At 43.6% G+C, this 26,903-nt stretch overlaps 2 protein-coding genes and 1 long non-coding RNA gene across 6 annotated transcripts in view; 1 reads left to right on the forward strand and 2 right to left on the reverse strand.

Annotated features, from left to right (window-relative positions):
- Nucleotides 1-374: 374 nt before the first annotated feature.
- LOC127060043 (uncharacterized) lies at nucleotides 375-5,905 on the reverse strand. The gene is made up of 4 exons (XR_007778577.1): nucleotides 5,200-5,905; nucleotides 4,688-4,830; nucleotides 3,880-3,998; nucleotides 375-467 (listed from the first exon to the last, which is right to left on the reverse strand). It is a non-coding gene; the product is annotated as an uncharacterized LOC127060043 (long non-coding RNA).
- B3GNT9 (UDP-GlcNAc:betaGal beta-1,3-N-acetylglucosaminyltransferase 9) lies at nucleotides 1,283-12,517 on the forward strand. 3 transcript variants are annotated; one of them, XR_001990604.3, is made up of 4 exons: nucleotides 1,283-1,772; nucleotides 8,330-8,372; nucleotides 9,166-11,102; nucleotides 11,206-12,517. XR_001990604.3 is itself a non-coding variant. In XM_009090656.4 (3 exons), exon 3 carries the CDS (start codon nucleotides 9,230-9,232, stop codon nucleotides 10,475-10,477), a length of 1,248 nt encoding a protein of 415 aa, XP_009088904.1. In that variant the 5' UTR covers nucleotides 1,283-1,772; nucleotides 8,330-8,372; nucleotides 9,166-9,229; the 3' UTR covers nucleotides 10,478-12,517. The 3 variants fall into 3 exon arrangements, 2 of the variants coding, with proteins under 2 accessions (XP_009088904.1, XP_050834946.1); XM_009090656.4 differs by having other exon boundaries at nucleotides 9,166-12,517; XM_050978989.1 differs by lacking the exon at nucleotides 8,330-8,372 and having other exon boundaries at nucleotides 9,166-12,517.
- A 5,627-nt stretch (nucleotides 12,518-18,144) lies between these two features.
- The window catches only part of PHAF1 (phagosome assembly factor 1), a 34,947-nt gene continuing 26,188 nt past the window's right edge, over nucleotides 18,145-26,903 (reverse strand). Inside the window, exons 12-17 of one of the 2 annotated variants that reach the window (XM_050978987.1) lie at nucleotides 26,320-26,402; nucleotides 25,584-25,627; nucleotides 23,588-23,631; nucleotides 22,166-22,224; nucleotides 20,554-20,626; nucleotides 18,145-20,128 (exon numbers count right to left, since the gene is read on the reverse strand). In XM_050978987.1, coding sequence (XP_050834944.1) covers nucleotides 20,039-20,128; nucleotides 20,554-20,626; nucleotides 22,166-22,224; nucleotides 23,588-23,631; nucleotides 25,584-25,627; nucleotides 26,320-26,402 — 393 coding nt within the window. In that variant the 3' untranslated portion in view covers nucleotides 18,145-20,038. Of the gene's footprint in view, nucleotides 20,129-20,553; nucleotides 20,627-20,655; nucleotides 21,362-22,165; nucleotides 22,225-23,587; nucleotides 23,632-25,583; nucleotides 25,628-26,319; nucleotides 26,403-26,903 lie in introns of those variants that run through there. The other variant, XM_050978988.1, reaches the window with a different exon arrangement.

Below are 26,903 nucleotides of genomic sequence, written 5' to 3' on the forward strand. Positions count from 1 at the left end.
CTGAAGGGAGCTGGCTGTACATCTCTAACAGAAACCTGTATGAGATGTGTGGTTAATGTCTCTTAGTTTTCAGTGGAAAAATCCCTTGCTGAACCATCTGATTCCAAATTCCCATGATATTCAGCATCAAATGTGGATCAGCCATCTACAGCCATGGACTGCAGTGCCAGGCATACTTGGGTCTAAGACATTCAGCCTCCAAGGAATTGTCTTTTACAGAAAAAGCTCTTTGGTATATACTTTTTTCCTTATTCTTTTTTATAAATAAATATATACTTTTGATGGAATCTGCCTCAGAGACTTTCAATGAACACTTAACTGCAGTAGGAAGAGCAGGGGTCACTGAAGTTCTGGCCACATTTGGTGATCACCAGCTCCAGAGCAGCATCTAGCCTGAGGGTGGCTGCCCAGCAGGGCTCTGCCCAAAGTCACACGTTTCTCCTGACGTGCCAAGGCCGGTGTTCCACCTGCAAGGGAACAGCTCTAATTACAAAACCAAGCCAAGCTTTTGGTTTGCCCAGTTTCCAGTCACTGCTTTGATGAGCCTTTTTCAGACAGCAGGGCCAGCAGGGGAGGTCCCACCCCTGGCACCTGGAGGAGCTCGCTGTGCTTCTTTCAGTGCTGTTGGATACCTGGGACTTCTCTGAGGCCACTGCACCTCTGTAATCTCAAGTGCCTCACTCCCAGTGAGCTCTCTCACAAGGCTGCCCCACAAGTGGAGAGCCAAGGAGCTGGGATATAAAATCTGCAGCAGCTTTGCACAGGAAACCACTGGCTGACCTGACAGCTGAATCCAGGGAAACCTTTTGCCAAGAACTGGAGCAGAGATGTATTTTACCCTGAATCTCTTAAATCTCAAACACTGTTTGAAAATCACAAGATCAGCCCTTCTTTATCTACCACAAAGCTGAATTCCCAACTGCATGGCAAAAAAATGGAGTTAGGTTGTTTTGGTTTTTTTTTTGTTCAGACTTTCGAAGGGACCCTTGAATCTGTCTTCAGCCTCTGCACTGCTCAGCTCACATGTCCTCCCATCATTTCCCTACTAGGAGAAAAAGAAACAACCCCCAAGTGAATTTAACTTCTTAGCTGAGCCCAACCTCTATTTTCAGTTTGACTCTTTGCAGAGGTAAATACGAGGGAATTAAAAGGAAAAGGCCAAAGTATAGAAGGAAAAGAAGAAGAAATTTTAAAAAATTAATACATTTCCTATTGAAAAAAATTACGGCGGGGGGGGGCGGCAAAGAAAAAGCCGGCCTTTTAGCAGAATTGGTGCAAATCCCAACCTGGCTGTGCGTTCTCCCTCTCGACACCTCCGCCCTGTCCCGCCGGAGCCATCGGCGCTCCCCGACCCCATCACGTGTCCGGCCTTGGACGGGACCCGGCTCTGCCCGCCGGGCTCCGCTCGCTGCGGGGCTGGAGCTGTGCTGGGGCCGCTCCGACCCCGGCCCGTTCCCGGTCCCGTTCCGGTCCCGCTCCTGGCCCGATCCCGGTCCAATTCCAGTCTCGATCCCAGCCCCGCTCCTGGCCCGATCCCAGCCACACTCCCAGCCCCGTTCCCGGCCCCGCCGCAGCCCCGGGCCGGGCAGCTCCGCTCGCTGCCGGCGGGAGCGGCCCCGAGCCCCCGCTCTGCTCGGCGCCCCCAGGGTGTCCTGGGCTTCGCTGGAAGGCTGAGCGATGTCTCTCACTAACCACATCCAGATGTGCCTGCTTGGCAGCCCGCTGCACAGACGGTACCGAGGGGACGCAGGATCAGCGCTATCAAATGGGCTGTAAGTATCTATTAAGTGTGTTTGATCTCGGTGGGTTGGGGAGGGTTGTGGTGCAGCGAGCAGGGTGGACTGGAGCCTGTCCCTACTGCTTCCCTTTGCTCCCAGCTTTTCTTTTCGCCCTGCTGCTCTCGAATGTTGTTCCGTGCGGCAGCCTGGACCGTGATGGTTAACACGCAGCAGGCTCGGCTGCCGGCTCTGAACACGCAGGCTCCAGCCCCCAGACATCTGCTTTACTCTTTACTTCCAAAGAACTTTCTTTGAATGTTTAGGCTGTTTTTACAAAAGTGTGGGGCTTCTTCAGACAATGCCTGCAGTGCTCCGAGACAGGGTCTCCTCCCAACCACAAACATGTTCTAGTGGTGGCACGTTGCATTTACAAGCCATTCTTCATCAGTAAAAGGACATGAATCTCCCCCATGTTACACTGTGGTATGCTTTGAGCAAAACATGGGAATTTTCAAGCTCTCTAGGGTCACAAAAATAGAAAACAATTTAGCCCCTGTGAATCATCAGGCAGTTACTGATATTTTTAATAGCTTTTGGGCGGATTCTGAGAAATTTTTGTGTTGGGTATAATCTTGAAATTAGTGGGGCACATCAGCTTGTACTCCTTGTCCCATCCCCTATAGATGTAACAATACATCCATGCTACTGCACTGCAGTTGCTTGGGTTTGGGGTGCGTTGGGCAAATTATTTATCAGAAGAGGGTCCAAGACCTGAAGAGGTGGCGAGCACTACAACCTGGGGAAGGCTGGGGAAGGAAGGTCTTTGTTTCAGTTTCGTACCCCTTCACAAATTTGCAAGGCTTTATTCCCCTCCTGGGGCCCAGAAAAATTAATGTTTGAAAAAGAGACAGCAGCTTCCTCACCTTGGCTGCTCGGGACGGACCCGTCTCCCCAAAGCACTCGGGGTGAGTTGAGCTGCTGAGCCCTCTGCCGTTCTGAAAATCAGACTGCCAGCAGCAGGACTGCATCTGAAGGTAGGACAGTACCTCTGTGCTGTGCAGGCACTGCCCCTGCCCCGGGAGGGACAGAGAGCATCAGGCACTGCCTAACGAGCTGCAGCCCCAGACTGTGCCCTGAGTGCTTACACTGGGCCAGCAGGGCCAGGGGAGCAGGGGGCAGGGCCAGGGGAGCAGGGGGCTGGCAGCCAGCAGGGCCAGGGGAGCAGGGTGCAGGGCCAGGGGAGCAGGGGGCTGGCAGCCAGCAGGGCCAGGGGAGCAGGGTGCAGGGCCAGGGGAGCAGGGGGCTGGCAGCCAGCCTTCCCTGAGCTCAGTGCTGCAGGCAGCTGCTCCTGCCAGGGTCAGCAGGGCTCCCGTGGGACTGCAGTCCCCAGCAAGAAGGGGCCAGTTCCTCTCTGGGACCCCTGCACTTGGAAACAGACGCCTCAGCAGCCTCACAGCAGCTCCTCTGTGTTTGAGTTTCTTCACAGCAGTTTCTGGCTGGGGTGGAAGGTGAAAGGAGGCGACTGCAGCAGCCATTTGCAAGCAGTGATCCAACGTGACTGGCATTGCAAAGGGAAGGCTGGCAGTGCCAACAGGAGAAACTGCAATAAAATGGGACCAGCCAGCTGGGAAGCTGATCAAGCTACATATTTGAGGACTGAGGCAGGCAGATAAATAAGGCACCCTGTCCTGTAATAGCATGGATTTCATCCATTCGTTTGCTCTGGCTTGGAAAAAAATGTAAAAATGCCCTGAAAAGCAGCTCTGACAGGAAAGTTGGAAATTGTCTTTGGAGCAGAGCCTGCATTTTTGTTACCTGCTTCCTCAGTATTTGACTCAACAGAGCTTTTGCCTCCAGGTGCTGCAGCAAAACCAGCAGCAGTGATGCTGCAGTGCTGTGCCTGTGGCACTGGGCAGCAGTGTCTGAGCTGTGCCATTGGGGGCAGCTGAGCACTGAGCCTCTGCTCCTCTCCCTGTGCTCCCTTGGTTCTGGTTCAGAAACCCAGTTCCTGGGACACACAGCAAATTAAATCCTACAGCCTGCTCTCAGTTTGTTTATAGACTTCAGAACTTGTAAGTAGCTGAATAGGATGAGTTTTTATCTGGTAAGGCAGCACAGCAAGAGTTTTGGTTACTTCCTTTTTCTAGGGCTTTGCACTTACCAGCATGCCAGAAGGGGTCTTTGTACTTCAGCCACCTCTGTCTTCTAATCAAGAAGATCAAATAATTCAGCATCACTTTATGATCCTGTACCTCCAAATGAGACCTCTTCACAAACATCCTGAAATGCAGAGAGTTTTTCAACACCAGGGCACTTAAAGCAATAACTTTGATTGCTTTGAGGTTATTGACTTTGCCTAGAGTGGGGCTGTAGAAAAGCAAAGAAGGAAAGAAACAAACAAACCCCAAACCCATGGAGGAATAAAAGCCATTGCATGACACCCAAACATAGAAGTGGAACGCAGCTTCTTCCCCTGCTCCAACACACAGGGCTACTTTTCCCCTTTAAACACTTCACACCAGCTTAAATGATTAAACTCAAGTTTCTTCATGCAAGTTTTTGTGTGTGGGGCAGAACAAACCCCATTTACATGACCCCAGAGGTGTCAGCTGACACAGTTCCCTGTGGGTACCCCAAAGAGCCCAGATGAGGTTTTTCCAGGTTTTACATCAGGACAAGATTGAGAAGTTGAAGCCTTGGCCTTTGCACTTCACCTCAGGTTCCTGTAGAAGGGTAGGAGAAGGATGGAGCCCAGTCAGCTTGAAGAGAGAAAAATGTGATTCCTCACCCAAAACAACACTTCCCATATCCTTGTGTTCAGCAAGACATTTCACTTAAAGTGGTGCAGACAGAGGACTCAAACACTCTCCCAGCCCTCAAGGGTGTCAGTGGGAAGATGCAGCCTCCAGGGCTGCAGGCAGTGCAGATTTCTTGGTGTCAGCATCCTGCTCTGGTGGGTCAAAGCTCACCTGCACATGTCTGTTCCATACAGAGGGTGTGCCATTATTGCTTCTGGAACAGTGTCAGGATTCTTCCTGAGGCAGAGGAACCAGGTGAGGAGGATCCTGGGAGTTTGCTTTGCTCTTGCTAGGCAATCTGGGTGGAAACATTCCTGTAAACAAGGCAGGAGAGGGACATGTGTACAGGCTTTTCCCCTAGCAGGCCAGAGCCTGGGCAGATCTCAGTATCCAGCACTGGCTGCTACAAGATGACTTTGTTCTTGTGGAATGCATTCAGCAAACATGAAATAAAAACAAATATCCCAAACCTGAAGCATTGCCTCAAAGTATCCCCACCACCAAGATTATACAATCTTCTATGTTGATTACAAGAAATCCTCATCAAACCCACCAGGGCTGGATCCCCCACACTTTCTGTAGCTCATTTTATGGACAGACAGATAGGACACCTCCACCAGCAGCCACAGCCCCACACCTTCCATGGGCACACAGTGTTCCTCTGCTGCCCAACCCAAACCTACCAGTGGCAGCTCCAGCATCAGGAGTGAGGAGAGGAGTCAGGAGGGAGCTGGAAGCACTTCCCCTGCAGCAGGAGGAGCTGACCCAAGGACACCCCTCAGCTGTGCTTGGTGGGGATGGATGTTTCTGGGAGCCAGGCTGGGGTGAGTGGGCAGCAGAGCTCGTTGCTGGCTTTGTGCCCCGTGATGTTTTCAGCTTGATTGTCTCAGCTGCTTTTCCCAGGGCTGGCTGGATCAAATAACCACTCCTCAAGGCACAAAGCAGTGTGCCAGAATCACCAAGGCTTCTTGACTGAATCTGAGGACAGGATCCAGAGGACTTTTTCCCACTTTGGCCCTGAGCAGAAATGCCAAGTGATGGAGATGTGATGACTGCTGCAAAAAAAATTGCCAGGATGGGCTCAAGGTTTCATATCATTCAACTGGGAATGAAGGGCTAGCAATTTATTTTTTTTTATCATCGCTTGACTGCTTTTTATTGCAGCTGTTCTTGGCCATATTTCAGGGTCCTCCTCTCAAATAAATGAAAACCAGGCAGAGGACTGGGCCCTCTGCCTGAGTGTGCAGCAGCACAGGTCAGACTCCCTGCCTGGATGCTCATCAGGGTGCCATGCCCAGCTCTGGCCACTTCCAGCTTTCCAGCCTTTTGTTGTCTCTTGGGCTCTGCAGGCTGTGCCCCCCTGGTTCTTCCAGCTCATTCCCCATTTATGGCTGCCAGTCTTGCCACCTTGTGGATATGGGACCTGTCAGCCTCTTCCTCCTGCCCAGCTCAGCCCTCTGACATTGCTGGTGCTCAGCCCAGGATGAAGCATCCCCAGCCTTCCCCAGGACCCCTGTGCTGGGGAGACCAGCCCCATTATCCCTTTCAGACCCCATCAGGCCAGACTCAACACCCCTCCGTGTCCATCCCCACACAGCCAACACAAAGAGGGACAGCTGCCTGTTTTTCCAAGCTAGGAGGACACAAGAGGCAGTGCTGGCAGCCAGGCCATTCCTAGAGGCCCTGAGTGATGCAGCAGTTTGTAAGCCCAGCTCCATTTCAGGTTGGATGGAGGTTCCCCACAGCAGCAGAGGAAGCAGAGGTGCCTCTGCCTCAGACACTCAGGGATGTGCTGAGAAACACTGCTGTGCTCTCATCTCTTTCCTTTGGCATCAGATATTTCCTGCTCACTTTGATAGCCCTGTAATTCTTTTCCCCTGGTGTCAAGGTGGATGAATAATCCTTTTGGCTTTAGGACATGCCAGAGCATCTGCCAGAATCATCAGTCCCTCTGTACTCGAGAGCAGAACAGCTTTTCCCACACTGACATCCATGGACAGAGCTTACACCACTGTAATAATCAAGGGTATTTTCCTTCCAAAGAAGGAAATACCTAACAAAGACTGGAAAATCCATATAATTAGATCAAGGAATGACTTCAAGGGCTGGCAACTTCATTTGAAAATGAGAGGTCTGTATTCAGTTTTATTTCAGCGTGGAAATCACTCTTTTGGATCCTTTACTTTCAATAAAAGAAAACACAGAGGAAAATCTGGGCTATCTGCCCAGGCTTGTAACAATTCAGGGTTTTTCTTGGCTTTTCCAAGGGCACTTATTGCCAGATTCTGAGATGCTGTATGAAGCTGCAAGCCATGGAAATTACGAGTTTCATGACGTGCATTTTATTCCAAACCCTTGTCGATAACATTAAACACAGGAAATATCCAGGACTTTCATCCAGCTCCTTAATTACCATCTGAAGCCTGGCAGCTGAAATAAGATCAGACTTTTGCATAGAAAATGAAAAAGAAATTTGCTGTTACTGTGAAGAAAGAGAGGGGACTTCAGATGTAAAATGCAGACCAACATCCTATACGTGTCAGGAGAGACTGTTTCATCAGGCTGAGCATGGTTATGAGCCAAGCCACGTGGCAGAAAGAACATAAACAGAAAACAGATCCTGGATATTCTAAACATTTGAACAACAATTTACAAGAGATCTGAGAAAACTGTTCAGTCCTGCTATTAGTGACAAAGTTATGCCAGTGAAAACATCTGCCTAGGAGAGGAGTGAAAGGTAAACAGAAAAAGCTAACAAATGAAGAAAAGCCTCTGTCAGAGAGCAGAAAAAAGCAAGAAACAAGGCCTAAGGAAAAACCCCATGGTCATCATGACAAGGCTAAAGTGATTTTAAATCCAGCAGGATTTAAAGAGCCTTACACCAAGGCATAGGTATGCTGTTTTCCCAAATAATGATTTCATAAATAATGGAGAAAAAGAGAATAAGGTCAATAAACATTTTGGAGCTTGGGAAACAGATATGCAATAGCATATGATGGTGAAATACTGTATTTCAACAGTACCTTGGAGGTGAAGTTAACCAGTAATGAAAAAGCACAGTACTTAAATAATGATGTCCAAACAAAGTGCATCTAAGAATTTTAAAGGGTCTGGTGAAGAAATCAACTGGTGTAATAATTTTCTTCCTCTTAAGTCTTAAAATATTGCTTAGATACCACAGATGCCACTGTTTTATTACTTCATTATTACAGACTCATCCATCCAATTTTGAGTTTGAAAACTTAACATTATGGCTGATACAAAATGGATGGTTAATGAGCAATTAGCAAATGATCCAGTCCAGGACAGTAAAAGGAGATTTGCTGAAAACAGATTCCACCAAATTCTTACCAAGCATTTGCACCTGGTCCTATCACTGTGTGCCTTTGTCAAACGTCCCTCTGCAGCTGTTTTTATCCCAGAAGTCATCTTTGGGTATGATCTCAGCTAATTCTGGACAGAGAAATGCAATTCCTTCACAGGTAGCTTCTCTTAGTACAGCACAGGCAAGAGAGAGCCACAAATCACACATGAACATGATCCATTATTAGCAGAGGTATAAAATACTTACGTGCACTTGTGAGGAAATTTTTGGGTGGGGCTCAACTTCATTTTTGCTGAGGACAGAAGGAATGGTGATGGGAATGGGTTATGGCAATGATGATGGTCTCTCACCTCCTCCTGGAGCAGCTGGGGGGTCCCTCCGTCCAGCTCTGCTGTTGCTGCTGCAGGGAGTGGCTGCACCTACAGGGTGATGAGAGGACTGCTGCTTGCTGCCTTCTTACTACTCTTTCATTCTCATTTTGTTTGCAGTTGAAGAACTGATTAAATAAGACAGAAGATCTCCAGGAAAAGTGTAAGTGAGGAAAAATCTTGTACTTCAAAAGGCAGCTTCACCCATCATACGTGAACAAAATTTTCTTAACACCATGCTCTGTCTTGCTTCTGCATATTGGGATTTATTTCCCAACCTCTCACTTAGGGGTTAGGGTGATTTGGCAGAGGAAAAACACACATGGGCCCTTCAAACCTTTTAATGGAAGTTACTTACAATGGTTTAATATTTTATAAAGAATTCTGGCAGGAGAAAGGTCCTGTGTGAATTCCAGATTGTACCCAACTTATTCATTTTGAGTACAAATTTCAGTTTAACAAAAGTTGGCTCCATGTGCAGGGGGACACCAGCAGCACACTGCCATGAAGAGTCTGCCCTTCAGCAGTCAGCTCTGGGCCTCCCTGGTTTGAGTCAAAAAGGATAAAAGCAGCAAATAATGGGTGTCAAGCTAGGGAAAAAAAAAGGGTAATTATTTATGGGAGAATGGCATCATTCATCCTTTTCCACTTTGCTTTTCCCAATGAAGTCTCTGAAATGACAGAACACCTTCAGCAGTAAGGGATGCAGGAGTTTGGGTTGTGCTTAGAGGGTTTTCAGGATGATGGATGGCTGCTTAGCCAGGTCACAGAGCTGGCTGGCACTGGGATCAGCAGTAAGTCTGCAACCCTGGGTGCCTTTTGACAAGTTCCTCAATGTCTCTGTGCTTTGTGAGTTAAATGTGCTTTGCTGCTGGGTTTCTAAATGATGTTTAGTCTTGCCTGCCTGCTTCAGACCTGCCAAATCCTCACTGCTGACACACTCTGTTTATGTACAGATGGGCAGTGGTGCCAGGCAGCTCAAACACGGCTTTTAGCAGTCCCAGGAACAGCAGAGAGACAATGAGAGTTCGCCTCAAAGGGGATGTGATCTGTACCCTCCTCCTGCTGGTGGCGCTTTGTTCCTTGCTCTACTCCCAGCTGGAACATTTGATCCCGGCAGGAAAGAAGGAGCCAGCACAGAACAAACCCCGAGTGGCACCAAAAATATTCCCTGATCCCAGAGCACCTCGGAGGCTGATGCCAGCAGAGGCAACTGCACCCAGACCCCAAATTATCCCGGTCATGAGACCAACAGAAGTGGCCAAAACCCGGGTCCAAACTACAACTCCACCCCTGCTGACTGATTCTGCCTTCAACTTTAAGCTCTATCTCCTAAACAAGGATAACAGGAACTTCAATCTCCTCATTAACCAGCCCAGGAAGTGCCGAAAACCGCCGGGAGGTCCCTTCCTGCTCATTGCTATCAAATCAGTGGTTGAGGACTTTGACAGGCGTGAGATTGTCCGGAAAACTTGGGGCAGGGAGGGTTTGGTGAATGGGGAGCAGATCCAGCGAGTGTTCCTGCTGGGAACACCAAAGAATAGGACAGTGCTGGCAACATGGGAGACCCTGATGCACCAGGAGAGTCAGACATACCGGGACATTTTACTCTGGGACTTCACGGACACTTTCTTCAACCTGACCCTGAAGGAGATCCACTTCCTGAGCTGGGCTGCTGAATTCTGCCACAACGTGAAATTTATTTTCAAAGGTGACGCTGATGTTTTTGTCAACGTGGAGAACATTGTTGATTTCCTCAAGAGGCACGATCCCAGTGAAGATCTCTTTGTTGGGGACATCATCTACAACGCCCGTCCCATCCGCGTCCGCCAGAGCAAGTACTACATCCCGGAGAGCATGTACGGGCTGAGCATCTACCCCGCCTACGCTGGGGGAGGAGGGTTCCTGCTCTCCAGCTGCACCATGAGGAAGCTCTCCAGGGCTTGCAGAGAAGTGGAGCTGTTCCCCATTGATGATGTCTTTCTGGGCATGTGCTTACAGAGAATCAGCCTCAAGCCCATTTTACATGAAGGGTTCAAGACCTTTGGCATTGTTAAGCCTTCTGCTGCCCCACACCTACAGACCTTTGATCCTTGTTTTTACAAAGATCTCATGGTGGTTCATAGCTTGAAAGTTGCTGAGATCTGGCTGATGTGGAACCTGCTCCACAGCCCACGGCTTTCCTGTACTCAGAAGAAGCAGGTGAAGAAGCCTTTCCAGTGGAAGAAGAAAGCTCAGATAACAACAGCAGCATCACCCCTCAGATAATGCAGGCAGAGTGCAGCACACACAGCAAACCAGCCAGGAGAGGGACCCTGGAACTGACACTGCCCAACAAACCAACTTTCCAAGTATTTTAGCACATCTTATTTACAACATTAAGAGAAGACAACAAACAATTACAGGAATTTTCCCAAATTCCACATTTGCACATTCACATAATGTGGGTCCTTCTGTGCTAATGAGTCCAAATAATCATGACATATATATAATTTATTATTATTTATTAGCATTATAGTAGTGCTTAGTGGGACTGTGTAAAAGCACATTGAAAAATGCAGTCCTTGGCATTTTTTCAGCATGGTCAGAAGTGTGAGAAATGAAAGAAGACATAGGGTAAGAACAGACACCAGGGAGCATAGGGATCATTGTCAACTTCCTGCTTGACTTGGACTCATTGAAAAATGACCAGACAGGAACTAGAGTACAGGAAATTGAGTCCCCTTAGTGTCTGCTCAGATCACCTCACTGCTGCCTGGTTGGTTTTCCACAGGCCTTGTAAAAAGAGAACAACAAACAGCTCTTGAAATGGGTCCTACAGTTGCAGTTCAGGTGGATTACAAGAAGTCAAACTGGATGCTGAGGCTGGCATGGCTGATGGAGCAAAGGGCAGGTAAGTAGATGACTAGAAAGGAGCAGACTAAAGAGCCTTTAGAGAAAGGACAAGAACTTCCAATTGATCACTTTGAGTCTTGATTTTTCATCATTCTTCTCAGTTCAGATATCTGCTCTATTGACATGCTCAAGATTCAAGGGACCAGTGGATCAGGTTTTGGCACTTCCCTGAGCTCAGGCTCTCTGCACTGCACTGCCTGACATTCATGGAAAATTCAGAAGTCATCAACAGTATTTCATCACTCTCATGATCTGACCCAGATTTTCAGAAGGTTTGCATCTGGAGAGATCCTTTGGCCTCTGCTCATAAGTGTAACCCCACACAGAGCTGCTGCTTGCATCACATTTGGGAGCTGCTTCAAACCAGAGTGCACTGGGCTGGTTTCTACAGACCTTGGGCTTTTGCTTGGCACAGTCAGCTGCAGAGGGCAGCCAGGACTCTCATACTGCTGCAAATGTCATGTGAAGAGAAAAAGTTTTCAGACAAAAGGACTTCAGAATAAAAGTCCATCTAAATTTATTGCAAGAAATCAAAACCGCACAGCAATCTTTCTATTGGCTTTTCAAGGTTCAGTCAGGAACTTTGTGAGTATTTTAAGCATCAGACAAGAACACTGAATTGCTCAGTTTTTCAAAGTACAGTCCAGACTTTGATGCATTTTGTTTTTCCCAACAGCAGACTACCTTAGAAGAATATGCTTTTATCAGACATCAAAGCAGAAGTGAATTCCTCTAAAGCAGGGTTACAAAGCTGTGAAATTCATGGGACCAAGAGCCTGAATTCACCTCTGATACTGTGTTTGTTAATTCTTTTACAAGTTTTTACCCCCTCAACAAAACTCCTGTCCATCAGAGAACCCCTCAGGATGGCACATCCACACAGCTTCAAAGGAAACTACAATCAGTCACAAAATCCCAAAGTTCCTCTCCCTTGCACAGAGCCTGGAGCACAGCTGCATTTCATATCCATGGGTAAGCTCCCTCCCATCCTCCCTCCCTGCAGTATTTGGGCTCAGTGCTGGGACTGACAATGCACAGAGAGAGCAGCAGGCTGGGAAACAGCCTATGGACAGCAGCTTTACACATTGGTGATCTTCAGCATGAGTTCAGGCCTTACAACAATGTATTTCCAAGAAAAGGTCAGCTTTATGGAAATTGAAAGATTTCTACCTTTGAGATCTTTTCAGGATGCAATCCTGAAATACAAAATGTTCATGTGAGCTTCACAAGGAGCTTTGCAGGGTGTGGAACTAAGCCAAAGCCTCGCTGGTAGGACAAAGTCACCCCTGCCTATGTCTGCTAACATGTGTGATACTTGTGTATTTATGAGACTGTACAGAAATTATTACCTGGGAGTAGTTTACAGTTTGGGAAATCATTTATACCATCATTAAAAGACAGCATGCAGATGTGCCTCTAGTTGTCAGAGTGAGTTTGTCAAGTACACCTACATACATGTAGTAAGACTAAAACCACAGGGATTTTTCATGAAGACAGTAACATTAAAAATACATTATTCATTATTTTGGATAACTTGGTAAGTGTTTCCTTATGCTGGACTTATTTTAATGGTAATGACAGAAAAATAAACAGTTTACCTTGTGATTTCCTATGAGGCAGCTAGTCAGGTTCAGCAGTCCTTATTAAGGTTTTCCTTTTACACTTGAAGATGCAGAGATTGGGTCCTCCCTCTGTAATGTCTTGAGATCTGCAATCTATCCACAGCACAGCATTAATGAGTGCATTTTGTCCCAGATCAAAGTTGTTGTTCAGCAGCTGTGTTGACACAGTCTGTGCCAGCACATACCCTGATGGCAGGAACAGAACTAGAGTAAACTGTTTACTCCATTATCTCAGTCTATAGAATAGCTCATTTCTCTTATTCAGTGAACACCAGAGTCTCTCTTGATAAAAGATCCATCTGGTTTTGTTCTCCAGCCTCTGCTGCATGGCCTGTTTGACCTGGCTTTGTTTCCATTTGCCTCTGCAGTTGAGCTGGAAGTTCACAGACACCACATGTGAGCATAACGCTCTGGGGAATGCTGAGGGCTGTGCTGCACCCCCTGCAGTTTATTGAGTTCTGCTTACTGCTACAGTAGGCAAAGGCTTTGACTTCACCCAGGCTGAAGATTGTTTCCTTAAGGATGAGGGTCTTTTCAGAAAACCCTAAAGCCCCAGGTGTTTATGACAACTGGCAGGAAGGAGCCTCTGCTGACCTTCCTGATGCATCACAGAAACCCAAACCCATCCTTTTCAGAATGACATTCTGAGGAGGTTTTATTAACTGGCCAATTGAGTGCACCAGTCATACTTGCTATAAATCTTTGCTTGGCAATTCTTTCATGACTAACCCAGGACAGGAAAAGAAAACATAAAAACATTTTAAGTGGGTGCTACCAGTAGCAAACAAGGCAAGCAGACTTTCTCAGTATAAACTTCTGAAACTAATAGAGTACAGTAAGTTTTATGGAGTCCCAAGGATCCACACACAGTCAAGTTTTGATCCTGCTGTACATCAGTAGCCAGATTTGGTCACTACAATGAGCAGAGCTGGCTTGAGCCTCACATTCAGCACCTCCAAGTGCATCTCTGGACACACAAGCTGGTAGGGAATGCCAAGATCCATCATTCAGACAAGCCACTGCAGACTCAGACATCACAAAAAAGAAAGCCAAAGAGGATTCTGAAGCAATTCAGTATTAAAATCTTCTGCTTCCTGTCTGCAGCTTAATTATTCATCTTTCTACAGTGGATTCTCAGAAGCAAACCTCAGCTGCAAACTCCAACAGTACAAAATAATCAGAGAACCTTCACCACATATTAGCACTGAGAACATCCCCTGGGAGTGCTGAAAGACCATCAGATCAGAGAGAAAAAGAAGTCAATCCCAAAGCCCAGCATGAAAAACTGCTGATCTCCTGGGCTGTACCTCTTGCAGCTGGAATTCTCAGCAGCCCAGAAAATCTGCCCACCACATTTCCCTCATGATGCTACTAACTGCAGTGACAGATTTAAAAAACAGTAAAACCTTTAAATATAATTTTTCATTTCTTTCTAGCCTTATGATCAGTAAGAAAACCATACTGAGGAATGAGGGGGAAAAGTAAACCAAAGGAGGAGCATAACTGAGTCCCTCCAGGAGTGGCAAACAGCTCCCCCACCATTCCTGGCCAGCCCAATGATCTCTCCAAACCATTCAGACTCAGCTCATGGATCTTCTCTCTCCCCCTCCCCTTCCCAGCCCATCTGTTGACAATCCATGGGCTAAAACCTTGGAAAAAACCTAACACAGGTTTGCAATGGCAGCCTTGTCCCAGGGGATGCCTGAGCTGGGTGGGAATCAAGGTGTGACAATGAGACAACTGGTGTCTACAGCCAGAGAAGCAGAAAAGGGTGGAATAATCTCTGTAACCTCCTACTTGTGGATGCAGCACAGCTTACCCAGCAAGGGACAAGGTAAATTCAGAATTTCAGGGCTGCAGTTTTTCTGAGATGAGCAGAGGGGAAAAGGGAATACAGCAAATCAGGCTGGTTTGATTATTTAGTTGATTAGACTGCACATTGCATAATCATGCAGGGCTTTCTGTGATTGGTATTTAAACTAAATGTCTCTCTGAAGGATAATAATAAAAGAATGAAACTTAAGCACTCAGTGGCATACATATATATATATATATAGTGTAGGTGTAAAGCATTAAGGCACTTAAAACCATCTTCCAGAATTGGAATATGCAGTACTTTAAAATACCTCAAGGAGTAAAATTTAAAGGGGAATTCATTCATGTATGGAAAAGATTACATTAGCCATTACAGCCAGTCCAGAACAAAAGTTACTGTAATGATGGTATCTTAGAGTACAGTGAGTGCCCAACTCTGCAAACTCCAGCTTACCTTTCCTGCTGTTTCAAGCACTCATTTTTTCCAGATCATGAGGAGAAATTATTTGACCTGCTGGAAAAACAGACATCCCCACAAACACCACAAGAGCTTGGGATGTAAGCTTTGGCAGATAAACATTTTAACAGTGACTTCATTAGTTAGAGCAAAAATTCACATAGGCAAAGAATATGGTATTTGAGTTGAACCAGAGCCCTCCAAGTAACACATACACTCCTCCCAAAATATCCTTCATGGGCTCTTGCTTCACTGAGCCTATTTTTAATGCTAAAGAATTACATCTTCAGTAAGATTCAACTTTCATTTGCCCCTTGTTTTACTTCAGCCTTACCTTCCCTCTGAAACAACCTGGTTCACACTTTACATGAAGAGAACCACCAGAACTAACCAGTATTTTAACTCCACAGACACACAGTGAGGTATTTATTTTCTACATGTGCTGTGTCAGATTGTGGCTGACAGAGTCAGGCAGAGAGGAGGGGGCTTTGCACTGGTGTAATCAAGGCTTAAAAAGAAGGTGTTTATCAGGCAAAAGTTGACACAGAACAATTGCAACTAGCATGGAATAATGTTCCTTGCATTGTAGCATCAAAAATTATTCTGAACACAACCAGCCCATGAGGAATTGTGCCAAATCAGACAACTGGGTCTTAGCCCAAATACTCTGGAGAAAGCAAGCAGAGAGGGCTTGGACACAACATTTCTTTCAAAGTAAGAGCCACACTGACTCACACATGCAGATTTACTTTTAATGTACATTTTGAGCCATCAAAACCAAAAACCTAACAGAAGTTCTGGCTGAGAGAAGTGACTAACAGGTTCTAACAGCAGGGAGAGAGTCAGTGTGAAGGGGGCAGCAACACCCTTGATTTGCCTCTGGAAAAGAGCAGCTGGCCCCTAACCTCCAGCCAGCCCCAAAGCAATGATGAATCACCATCTTCCTGTGGTGCTGAAAGATTTTGTTTTAAACAGGTTGGATGGGAGCTCTGGAATTTGAACGATCATGATCACATGAATCAGTTCTCACACACCATATGATTAGTCTTTCAGGAAAGAGAAAATCTGTTTAGAATTAAAAATGTGGCAGTTCCTGGCAACAGAAGATTGCTTCTTCTTGTCAGGAACTGCATTTTGGGGAACAGAGGGTTCTAGTATTACACAGCAGCACTTATCTATACAGCACTGCCTGGAGCCATCACAGGAGCCCAGGGACTGCTGGAAGGCTGAAGAACAGGTGAAGAAATGTCAGCTTCACCTCTATAAAGAAGGGCACAACAATCAGTTTTATGAAGTATAAACAAATGAAATACTGTGGACAGTACTGCAATATTCAGGTTAAGCAGACACAGACACACAAACTCCTTACCGCTTTACAAAGGAAAACAGCACACATCAGAAGGGGATCATATGCACTACATGTTTTATTAAAAATGCAATTGTACTTAACTTTATATCAAACAGTTTTATCATATGAATCCAAAATGGTGAACCAATGCACATGTTGCCAACATGCAGGATCTGTATCAAACCACACAGAATTATCACAAGGAACAAGGCCACCTGGCAAAATGGGATCTGATGCAGCCCAAATCTCTCAGTTCCTTTGGCAGGGGGAGGCAGAGCTGGCCCCTTGCTCCCCCCTGAGCAGCCCTTTGCCCAGAAGAGCTCTTGGTTCAGGTGAACTGCCTCACTCAACCTCCCTTCCTGCCACACTGCCATCCTTGCCTTGTCCCCCAGAGCTCCTCTACTCCTTCCTCTCTTCTTTCTAACTCAAACCCACCATCAGTCCCCTCTATCCATCCCTGAACTTCTCATGCCAGCAAGTCCTTAAATGCTCCACGATGCTTGTCTAATGTATCAGCTCAGGAACAGCTTGGCTTGCCTTAGTCCCAAAAGGAACAAACAAATCAAAACATCTCAGACAAGAGAGTTGTGAACAGCTGCATCCACAAAGGGTGGGTGAGGAAATCCATAAAAGCAACTCCACATTCTCTCTCCTGGTGCTTCTTCAGATCTGCCTCTCCCAAAAGTCAAAAGCTTTGAGCTCAGCCCAGCAGCAACAGCCAAAATGCAATAGTGCCTTTAATGTTTTGTCTGTGCAGAGAATTTTTCAATATCAAGGGGCTGACCTAGAGAAGTATATGGGTTGTTAAGGGAGAACTGTTAATTACCAATACTATTCTAGTCACTAGGTCTCACCAGAGCTTTACAATTGAAGCTGGAAGCCACTGTAGTTATTAAATACCCCAAGTTAGCTACTGCTCCTGTCCTAGGTCTCAGGGTTCATGCTGCAGCAGCAGGCCTGACCTCACTCTTCTGAAGAACTTCAACTCAATATCCTTGAGAGCAGGATATTGGCATCTCCATAGCCATTACTCAAATCATCCCATCAAGGATTTACCTCCTCTTGCAGCCTACCTGGAGCCTTTATTAGAAAAGGATGGATTAAAATTAATTGAAGTTAGCATCAGGACTGCTGTCACATTTCAGTAACAAGAATGAGCACGCACAGCATCTCAGTTGAGAAACCACAGAATTCTGTGAGAGCCCCCTGAGCCAGGGCAGGCAGGGTCAGCCTGCACTGCAGCACTGGGGAGGCTGCAGGAGGGGGCTGAGGGCTCTGCCTGCCCACACAGCCAGTGCAGGAGTCCCATCCTTGTGCCCTGCATTAACCTTGGAGCTGCTTCAGGGCACGGAGACTCCCAAAGCTTTTCTGTGCAGGAGAATTCACATTTGCAGCTTTCACTGCAGGCATTTCCTCCCTTCTGCTGTGCAATATCCCCCCTCTTTGAAGCTCAATTGATTTCCATGATCCCCAAGGGCCCAGAGGAGCATAACAATCTCATTTCTGAACACAATGCAGAGCCCACGGTGCTATCAACCACAGTTTAAAGACTTCTCCACTTCAGGGCAAAACCTTACAAAATGCTTTCATGTATCTTTCAAGTTACAGTAGTTACTGTTTCTTTGGAGAACATACTGAATTTGCTATAAAGTCACTATACACTAGTCAGGTACTTCTAATACAATGGCTGAAAAACAGTAAAAAAAGAGAATTAATTGATAAGAAAACAAAAAGCAAAAACATCCATGATTTTATTACAAAAACACCCAGCAACTGTATTTAACACAAAAACAGTAACTGAGAGTCTCTTTTTATTTTTCTTTCAGTGTACATGCTCATTATTATTCCATTTAATTTACAGAAGGGCTATGTAAAATGAAATTAAAATTAGAGAGGAAACAAAAAGGAAGATTGAGGCATAGAATTTTCTTAGCAAGCAACGATCACAGGAGACAGCACAGATTGAACAGGGATTCAACAGGAGTGACACCTAGGGATAAAGGTAAACAGTAACTTTTTCCTTATCCATTAGATTCTCCATGGGGCTTTTTTGTTTGTTTTAGCAAAACAGTTTAGAGTATCACAGTATACAGGAAGACTAAATGGCAAAGAACGTCTCACACACACACACACATTTATCCCTGCTACTGGTCCAGGATCCCAAACTTCAGTTAACATTCGATTTCCTATCTCTCATTCATTGATAAACTATACAGGATTACACTGTACATGGAGTTAAAATTACAAAAATGTCATATTTACAAAAATCTGTACACACATAGTAAAACTCACAAAATTGTCATCTATGTATCACAAGTTGCGACACCAAAATATTAAAAATGGGATAAAATTATACATTTCTCTTGTCCATTTTTAAAAAGGGTTCATTATTTCAAAGACAGACCACCTATTTCTCCCAAATAAGACTGGTAAGAGAACTAGAAACCTAAAGTATCCTCCTGGGATAAAATGTCGCGAGCAGCATCTCCCAACTAGAAAGAAGCCTCTATCCTGTCTGCTGGGGTGGGGTGTGCAGTTAGCATCTATGTACAGAAATGGTGAAACTACAACGAGGATGTCTTTGGCTAAACCTTTGGCATAAATTAAAATCATACATCAAAAGTTACAGAAAAGGTTATCTCGGTGATGGCGGAATTCCAGAATTTCTTTCTGAGATACCATTATATACAGCTTTTCTTTCTCTGAGGAAATAGAGGAGGAATAAAGGATTTTGGAACGGAGGCAAATGAGGCAACATTATTTCTTCGTTAAATTTTTCACTAGTATGAAAAATTGTATCAAATCTTTTCATTAAAACATAATTCAATCATAGAAATAACCCCTTCCAGAATTTTTTTTTCTTTCGAAATTGCATATGAAAAAAATTAGTAAACCAGCCATGACAGAAAAAAATTGTATCAGCATATCAAGTACATATTAGTGCAGGAAGGTGGATAAATTTGATCCACTGTATAAATAAGCTTTATGCGCAGTGTACATTAAATAACCACCACACCCCACTCACACCCAGTACACAGATGCTCCTCAGTGAAGATAAACGTTTATCAAGTAATTAAAGTGTATGTAGTGCAAATGTTACAACCAAGTATTATGCACATGCTACTTGCTTGGTTTGAAGTTACACAAAGATGTGGTGCCTGAAATCATGGACATATATACATCCTTGTCACACTTGGTACAATGTCCTAAGCCACAGAAATACCGAGGTGTTTAGATCTATATATATATACACACACGTTTTCTTAAAATGTGACCACCACATCAATACAGTAACACAAACAGACTAAAATCAATACCTGCTTCCAGATGCTCCAAGGCTCAGAAAGTTTGTGCTTCTAATTCTTGCAGTCATTACGTGCCCCTCTTCCATTTCCCCCTTCTGCCAGCTGAGAAGGAGGGACAGTCTCTTCACGTCTGTGCTGCATAGGATGAGGGCAACGGAGAGGAATAAATGACGGCACAGGCACCTAAGCTGCTTTCCTCCATCAACAGTTCCATGCCCCATGATGAAGGGTTGAGAGAAATTTCCTCTCCACACCACTCCAGGGTGGAAAGGCTTATTGAAAAAAAAATAAAATCATAACGTGCTTTCCATATTATAAGTGGCAGCAAATCAAGGCACGCTGTACTAATTCTGTAGCATTGAGATTAGCTGACTTTGCAGGGGATGCTCACTGGGGAAGGTCCGACGTTCTCAACTGGCTGCTGGGCCGTGTGGGGCCATACAGAGTAACAGAAGCTATGTGATTATTCTGCATCACCTGCAAAAGCACAGCAGGGAAAAGGGAAATTAAACAAAGTACTACAATAAACACAAAATCACAAGTATTAAAATGGTGAATCCAGAAGTGATCTGCCTGAAGAAACAAATCCCAACAACAAATGACAGCAACAAGCTCTTGGCTAGTTCCTAAAAACAGTCTTAGATTTCCATGACACAACACCATCTGCTCCAACCAGCCATGTGAATGTATCTCCTGCTAGCACGAATTCCAGGTGACAAACTTGAAGTTTCAGCTTTAACATACAAATGTACAACCTCAGAGAAGAGGTTGCAAAGTTTCCCTGTCCTAAAATTATACCACTCCCAAGCACTGGCTTCTACTGCAATAGGAAGTAAGAAGCCACTCATAGTAATAGCAAATCTTCCCATGCTCAGACAAAAATAAAAGGGTTTTTTCCTAACCTCAAAGATCATTCGCTGCAGTCCAAAGCAAAAGGTTGACCCAAATGGGTTAGTGTTGTTTGGAGATGATGACCTGAACAGAAAAGAGGGGAAAAATTTTAAAATGGGTATCTGAGTATCAGGAGCAATAACTACTCAGGAACATAATGTTAATTACAGCATCTTTATCATGGCTTTCATCCAAAGAAAGTAACTCTACATTATGTAACACCTTTGATAGACTCCAAGTGAGCCAAAGGAAACTGTAGTTTGATGCTACAGTGCCATTAATAACACTTAGGGATAAAGTAAAAAAAAAAAAAAAGGCACTAGTGACCTCTACAGGAAAACTCTCCTGCACTTAACCTGAACAGGAAGAAGCCTAAAAAACCCCCAGATACACAGGAAGAGAGAAGCACCATGTTACTACACATTATTTTTGTGCAAGATCCCTCCCTTCGTGTCTCAACGTCTACCATATATATTTACTACATATAGACTGTTATTTATATTAACTAGATACTATTAATCAACTGGATTTAGCATGTTGAGAAGATTAACCTATATGATGCTGAAATAGAATAATCCGAGTTTTATTAAACAGTATTTTTCAAGATCTATGTACCATTTTCTTCCAGTTATTTCTGATATTTTTGGATTGTACATTGACAATTTCTGTTGACTGCAATGAATTTGAGATTACAGCCAAAAAAACCCCCTAATGAATATTTACCTTTTGTCCTTTCTTGTAAACTGGCCAGTTTTTCAAATTGCATGTCTGAGCCATTTGAGATGTGCTCAGTAAAGCGCTCTCTGGTTGAACTACTCTCTACAACACAGATGGAAGAAATAGAAGGGCTCTATGTCATCACTATTTCACCTTAGCTTTACTTCATTCACATGGCTTCTGCTCTAATCATCTCACTGGCATAACACAGGAGTAAAGGGGATCAAAGGGCACAATGATTAGGGGGGGAAAAAAAAAAAAATCAAAGTAAAAATCATGTGAAAGTGTGATTAAAATACATTAATTTATCTGAAATTGCTGTGGTATTTGCACAGTACCCATCACTTACACTTGCCCTGAGATAAAAATCATGGTTTCACATCATAAAATGATAACTCTGCAAACAGATAATGCCCATTTAACCCAGTATCCACCTCAATGCCTGCAGAAGCACAGCAAATTTAAGGGCTATTCTACCTTCAGTCAGCCTAAAGAAACTGTAGAACCACATATGTTCAGAAAATACAAGCTTCTTCAGACAGACTGCTGTTGTATATGTTATCATGTGCATATATACTGTGCTATATAATGTCATGTTATTGAAATACTTTATAAAAAGTATAAAAACTCCACACTATTTATCACTCATAAAGAAAGACTTTTCAATGCACTGTTCACTCTAAGGTCTTCTCTGGATTTTGCATTTCAAGAAATTTTGGAAATGCTTTCACTCATAATGTCAGTTTATTTCCTCTGAGAGCAGCTATCTCATCTTGTTAGTGGCCAAAAAACCCCTGAAACTTTAACCAGCAAAGCAGTACAAAAGTAACCAGTGCCATAAACAGTCTTCCTCACCCTCTGTTGTCAACCCAGTCCTTGCCAAGTAAAATAGAGAGAGATTTTTACCTGTGAAGTACCACTGGCTTCTCTACAGGGTGCCCCAGTAGGTCCTGAATACTGTCCCACTGTAAATACATCAATGAATTTGTGTTAAAATGAGATACAAGAAAACTCTTCTTTTTATCTAGGAAGAGTGCCATGCACATTTGTTAGTGACAAACCTATTTGTCAAATAAACCTGAGGCTGTATTTACAGAAGCATCTTGTGACTGGAGCCATACTCAATAATGGAACTATCCACTGCTAGGGCTAGTAAATTATCTTAAGGTATATTCTCATTTTTATTTAATAGTTTGGAATTTGAATTATCAATATAAAAATTTCTATTGGTCTTATGGATAAAATTTTGCTGGAAAGTCTTGTGGCATTTTAGGGGCACCTCAGACAGCAAAGCAGCTGTGGAAAACTTCAACAAAATATCCTCTTACATACCTTTGCAGAGAGGAAAAATAGCCCCACTGCTACCTCTCCCTTAAGTCTTTCCTTGATTTAAGCAACCATATTGGAGGTAGGAAAGCTGCACTATTTAATGACTGGGAAGTGTCCAACAGTTTTCCTCACCTGAACCAGACTCCAAGAAGCTGCAGTTTCACACACAAGACTGAAATAAGTCAAAGCACTGAAGGGAGTAAGCTAATTCAAATCAAAAAGCATAGAATGGCATTTTCTAGATTGCTGACTCCAATTTTTCTTCCCAGTATGGGACCCAAAATTCACCAAGGAAAGCCTTCATTTGGCACCCTGGGAACCAAGAGAGCAGCAGTGACCCTGGCTGAAACACTGACTGCAGAGACATTCATGAACAGTTTTTGAGAAGTTTTTCAATTTAATGCAGCTGTCAAATATGCAGCAGCAACTGCCCAGCTGGGAAGTTCATTTAGGTGGTGAGCCTGTGGAGTCTTCAAGGAGTCTGCTGCCATCAGGAGATGTCACACTGGCAGTGACATTTTTGAAAGGCTGCTGCCTAAGAAACATCCCATTACTGGTGCCCTTCAGAAGAAAGTGGAAGGGCACTGGATTCTCCTGTTCAATAGTCCATGTCTTTAAGAGCTATGCTTAGTACAATAGCTCTGTGAGAATTTTGTTTAGGAACATGTCTCAGCTAACATACAGCCACCACTGCTCTTGTTTTCCCCTGCCACTTATTTCACTATTTCTACCTGCAGCTGTGTTAAAATGCAAGCTATGCCATCATGTAGCAATTTAATTTACTTGAAAAGTGCTATTACAAATGAATTCAATCATCATTTAACATACCAAAATATTTAAAATACAAGATGCACACTAACTTTTGGCCTTCTACTATTCCACTTTAAAACAGCATGATACCACTGCCGTAATGTCTCTGAAGTGTGTTGTAAAGTTGGTATGAATCATTTAGATGGCTTAAGAAAAATCAGAAAAACACTCGGTTCTGCACAGGCTTACCTTGCTGTATGTTGTACATGTTTCTGTCTGTGAATCAGCACTATCTATGAAACAAAAACAGAAAAGCTTTTAGAGCTTAAGCTTCAACAGTCCCCTACGTAATCCTTTATTTTGGCATGTTAATTCAGATAGCAGGAGACACAGGAGCATTAGATCAGGTCATATACAAATTTATCAGCATTCACTAGCAATCAGAATTGTCAGTAACACTGACAAAATGCCAGTCAAGTTGATAAAGCAAACCTCCCTATTTACAGCAAGTCCCAACTTGAAAACTATAAAAGCTTAAGCTTTAATTTCAGATGGAAGAACACCACTGTAGAAGAAACTCCATCTCTGCACTAAGCTAGCAGGCCTAGCACAGCCCCTTCAGGAGGTAACATGATGTGCCACTCATTAATTCCAAAACACTCCACTGCACTTGGAAGGAAAGCTGGCTAAAAGTGACATCTGGAGATTCAGGAGCTGGCAGGCCTGAGATCAGTGAAAACATCACTCTCCCACAATAAAGATGGCAGAGAGCTTGGGAATCACAGCCTACCTATTAAAAAATAAAAGGAAATCATTGCATTCACAATTACAGTTTTTAAACAAACTGTTTGCTGGCTTCAAGTACTGTCATACATATCTTACATACACATATTTGGGTACTCCTGAATACTGAAAGCTTGTTCCCAAAGCAGTAGGAATGGACCTAGACATTAAAATGTCAAACAGAGCTTTTAGTCAAGTTAAAGACCATTTGCTCCTCTGTATTTTTCCCTCTCTAAACATGCTCTCTTTGTGCTGAGAGTTCAGTGTCTGTGCAACTTGAACTCTGGCTCTTAATTTATCATCTGAACTTGAAGTACAAAAGGGAACTAATAAAACTGCATCAGGCACGGCCACCAGAGGGAAGAAGATGGGCTCTTCAAAACTGGTTTAACATCTGTTCACAACTTGTTGCATGTTCTGGACATAAGCTAGAGGCCAGAAAAGCTCGTTAGAAATGCCAAATAAACAAAAAAAAACAAAAAACAAAAAAAAAAAAACAAACACATTACGAATAAATTCATAATGCTACTTGAGGTATATAAAATTAATCACAAATTAATGCTTTGAAGTACAATACCTAAGGGAAAATAATTTTAAAAGTGAGAATTTTCATGCTCATTCTCTTGGCTGAAGTACAAATCAACTTTCATATAAGCATGTATACATAAACATTGTTTTTCCACGTCTTTAATCCTCCATATGCTCAAACTGCTGTGACAGCCACAGGAGGACTGCACTTTACACAGCAAAGTGATGGCAGTAAATACCAATCAGAATGAGGAAAACATCCCTGGCCAAAACCTAAGGAGCATCTGGCATTCCCTGGATAAACCAAATAACTTCCCAGTACACATTTTTTCTTATGTTGAAGAAGTCTACTTCAATCACTGATCTTCTGACAGGGTTCCCCTACTTTGCTGAGATTAGTAACTGCCCAGAGCTGGGAATATCTTAGTACCTTGCCAAATCAGCTCTACTGATTATATTTTCTTATAGATTTATAGATTTATTTTCAGGTGAGCACAGACATACTTTGTCTGTAGCACACAGAACCAACATATCAGGATGTTTATTTTCATTCCCAGATAAACCAGATTATATTAAATACCAATGGACTGGACAGATGAGCTCAGACTAACACTGCCTTACAGATTTTGAGCCTCCAGGTACAAGGTAATTGATTTTAGCAGAGCAGCAGCATTACAGGATATTGTGATGTTGCAGCAAAATATTTGCATGATCCAAGTAAGTGAAGAGCTAGTGTAAGTAAAATCAGAGAACTGCTACCTTGCCCTGAAGTGTCTTTTCCACTTAAATAGAAACCTAATCCCAAAACTACTTCTCTGCCTCAATGACTGTCCCTGTTAGCATCCTCTGATAATGAAGGACATCTAGAGACTGATCCCAGCTCCCCTTGGAGCATTGTGTGCCCCCTGCAGCAGGACAGCAGGGACAATCTCACCTCTCTTAATGACGAGTGGAATCTTGAATTCACAGCGATGGTAACTAGAAAGAGCAAATTGTAAAAGCTATTAGAGAACAGAGAACCCAAGATAAACTGCACAGCCACAGACTTACTGCTCTTAATAATCCCTTTTATGAAAAGTCATATCAATAATAAAATGAAAGTGAGAATCTATGATAGCAGATTAAGTTCTCAGTTAGATTTTCGACATCAAAAAAGGCAGCAGCCTGGGAATGTCCTAATACAATTCTTTAGAGGATACAAGAAGTCCTTCAGCACAAATTACTCTGTTTTTACACAGAGTGGATGGAGAAATATTTAGCTATGAAACAGCACTATAGATTTCTCTGTCACTAACTGCTTGAATCAGACATCCAATCACTAACTCATACTCCTCCTCTAAAGAGTTTACACTTAGAAAGTACTGAAAACATGTTCAGAAGATGAGATTTTTTCAATCACTAATTGAAATCACATTAGGAAGAAAGCAGCAATGTAGCTACCAGAAAGTGATAAGACATTTAAAACATACTTGCCAGTATATATAAATGCATTTAAACGTAAAAAGAAAATACTACTAAAAAATGTTACTAATGATGTCTGCAACCTCCACAGGTTACGAGATCCACCAAAGAGACTTACGAAAAAATACTGTAATTCTATAAAGAGAATATAAGATTTCCTTTTCAGTTGTTTTAATGTACTCTTTCCTATATGAGTTCTGTACACTCACATGTTAAAGTTGTAATGACCAGGATAATTTGTATGCAGGACAAATTTCTTCACCTTGTGAGTGTTTGCATCAAAGAGAATATCCTGTTGAAGACAAAAAACAAGATGAAGCAATTTGGGTAGGAAGGGGCATTCCCTAAACTAACCTGAGATTACTTAAAATAGCCCCTGTATAGACTAACATACATTTATCTCACTGAAACTGAATCAAATTATGAAAAGTACTATTTAAAAATAAGACTATTTGTAAATTCAAATAACACATTTCCTCCAGCACTCAATCACAACTGCAGCTTCATTTGCTAATGCTGGCAAGTTTTCTAAGGAGGTCCTGTTTTTCTGCATATTATTTACAGTAATGTAAACTAAAGCAAAACAGCTGCAAAAAGGAACATGAAGATTTACCTACACCCCACAGCTCAGCAAGCTTTCAAAACTGATGCTATGGAACACTTGCCTCAGTTCTGTGGGACAGGGGCATGGATCTCAGGAACAAGAACTAGTTACCTATGCATCAGGTACTACAGAAAAGGGAGAAAACCTAAGAGGCTGCCAAATGCAAAGAGCCCTCCATCCACTGGTGGA

Source organism: Serinus canaria, chromosome 11 (assembly GCF_022539315.1).
Source record: "Serinus canaria isolate serCan28SL12 chromosome 11, serCan2020, whole genome shotgun sequence".
Lineage (NCBI taxonomy): Eukaryota > Metazoa > Chordata > Aves > Passeriformes > Fringillidae > Serinus > Serinus canaria.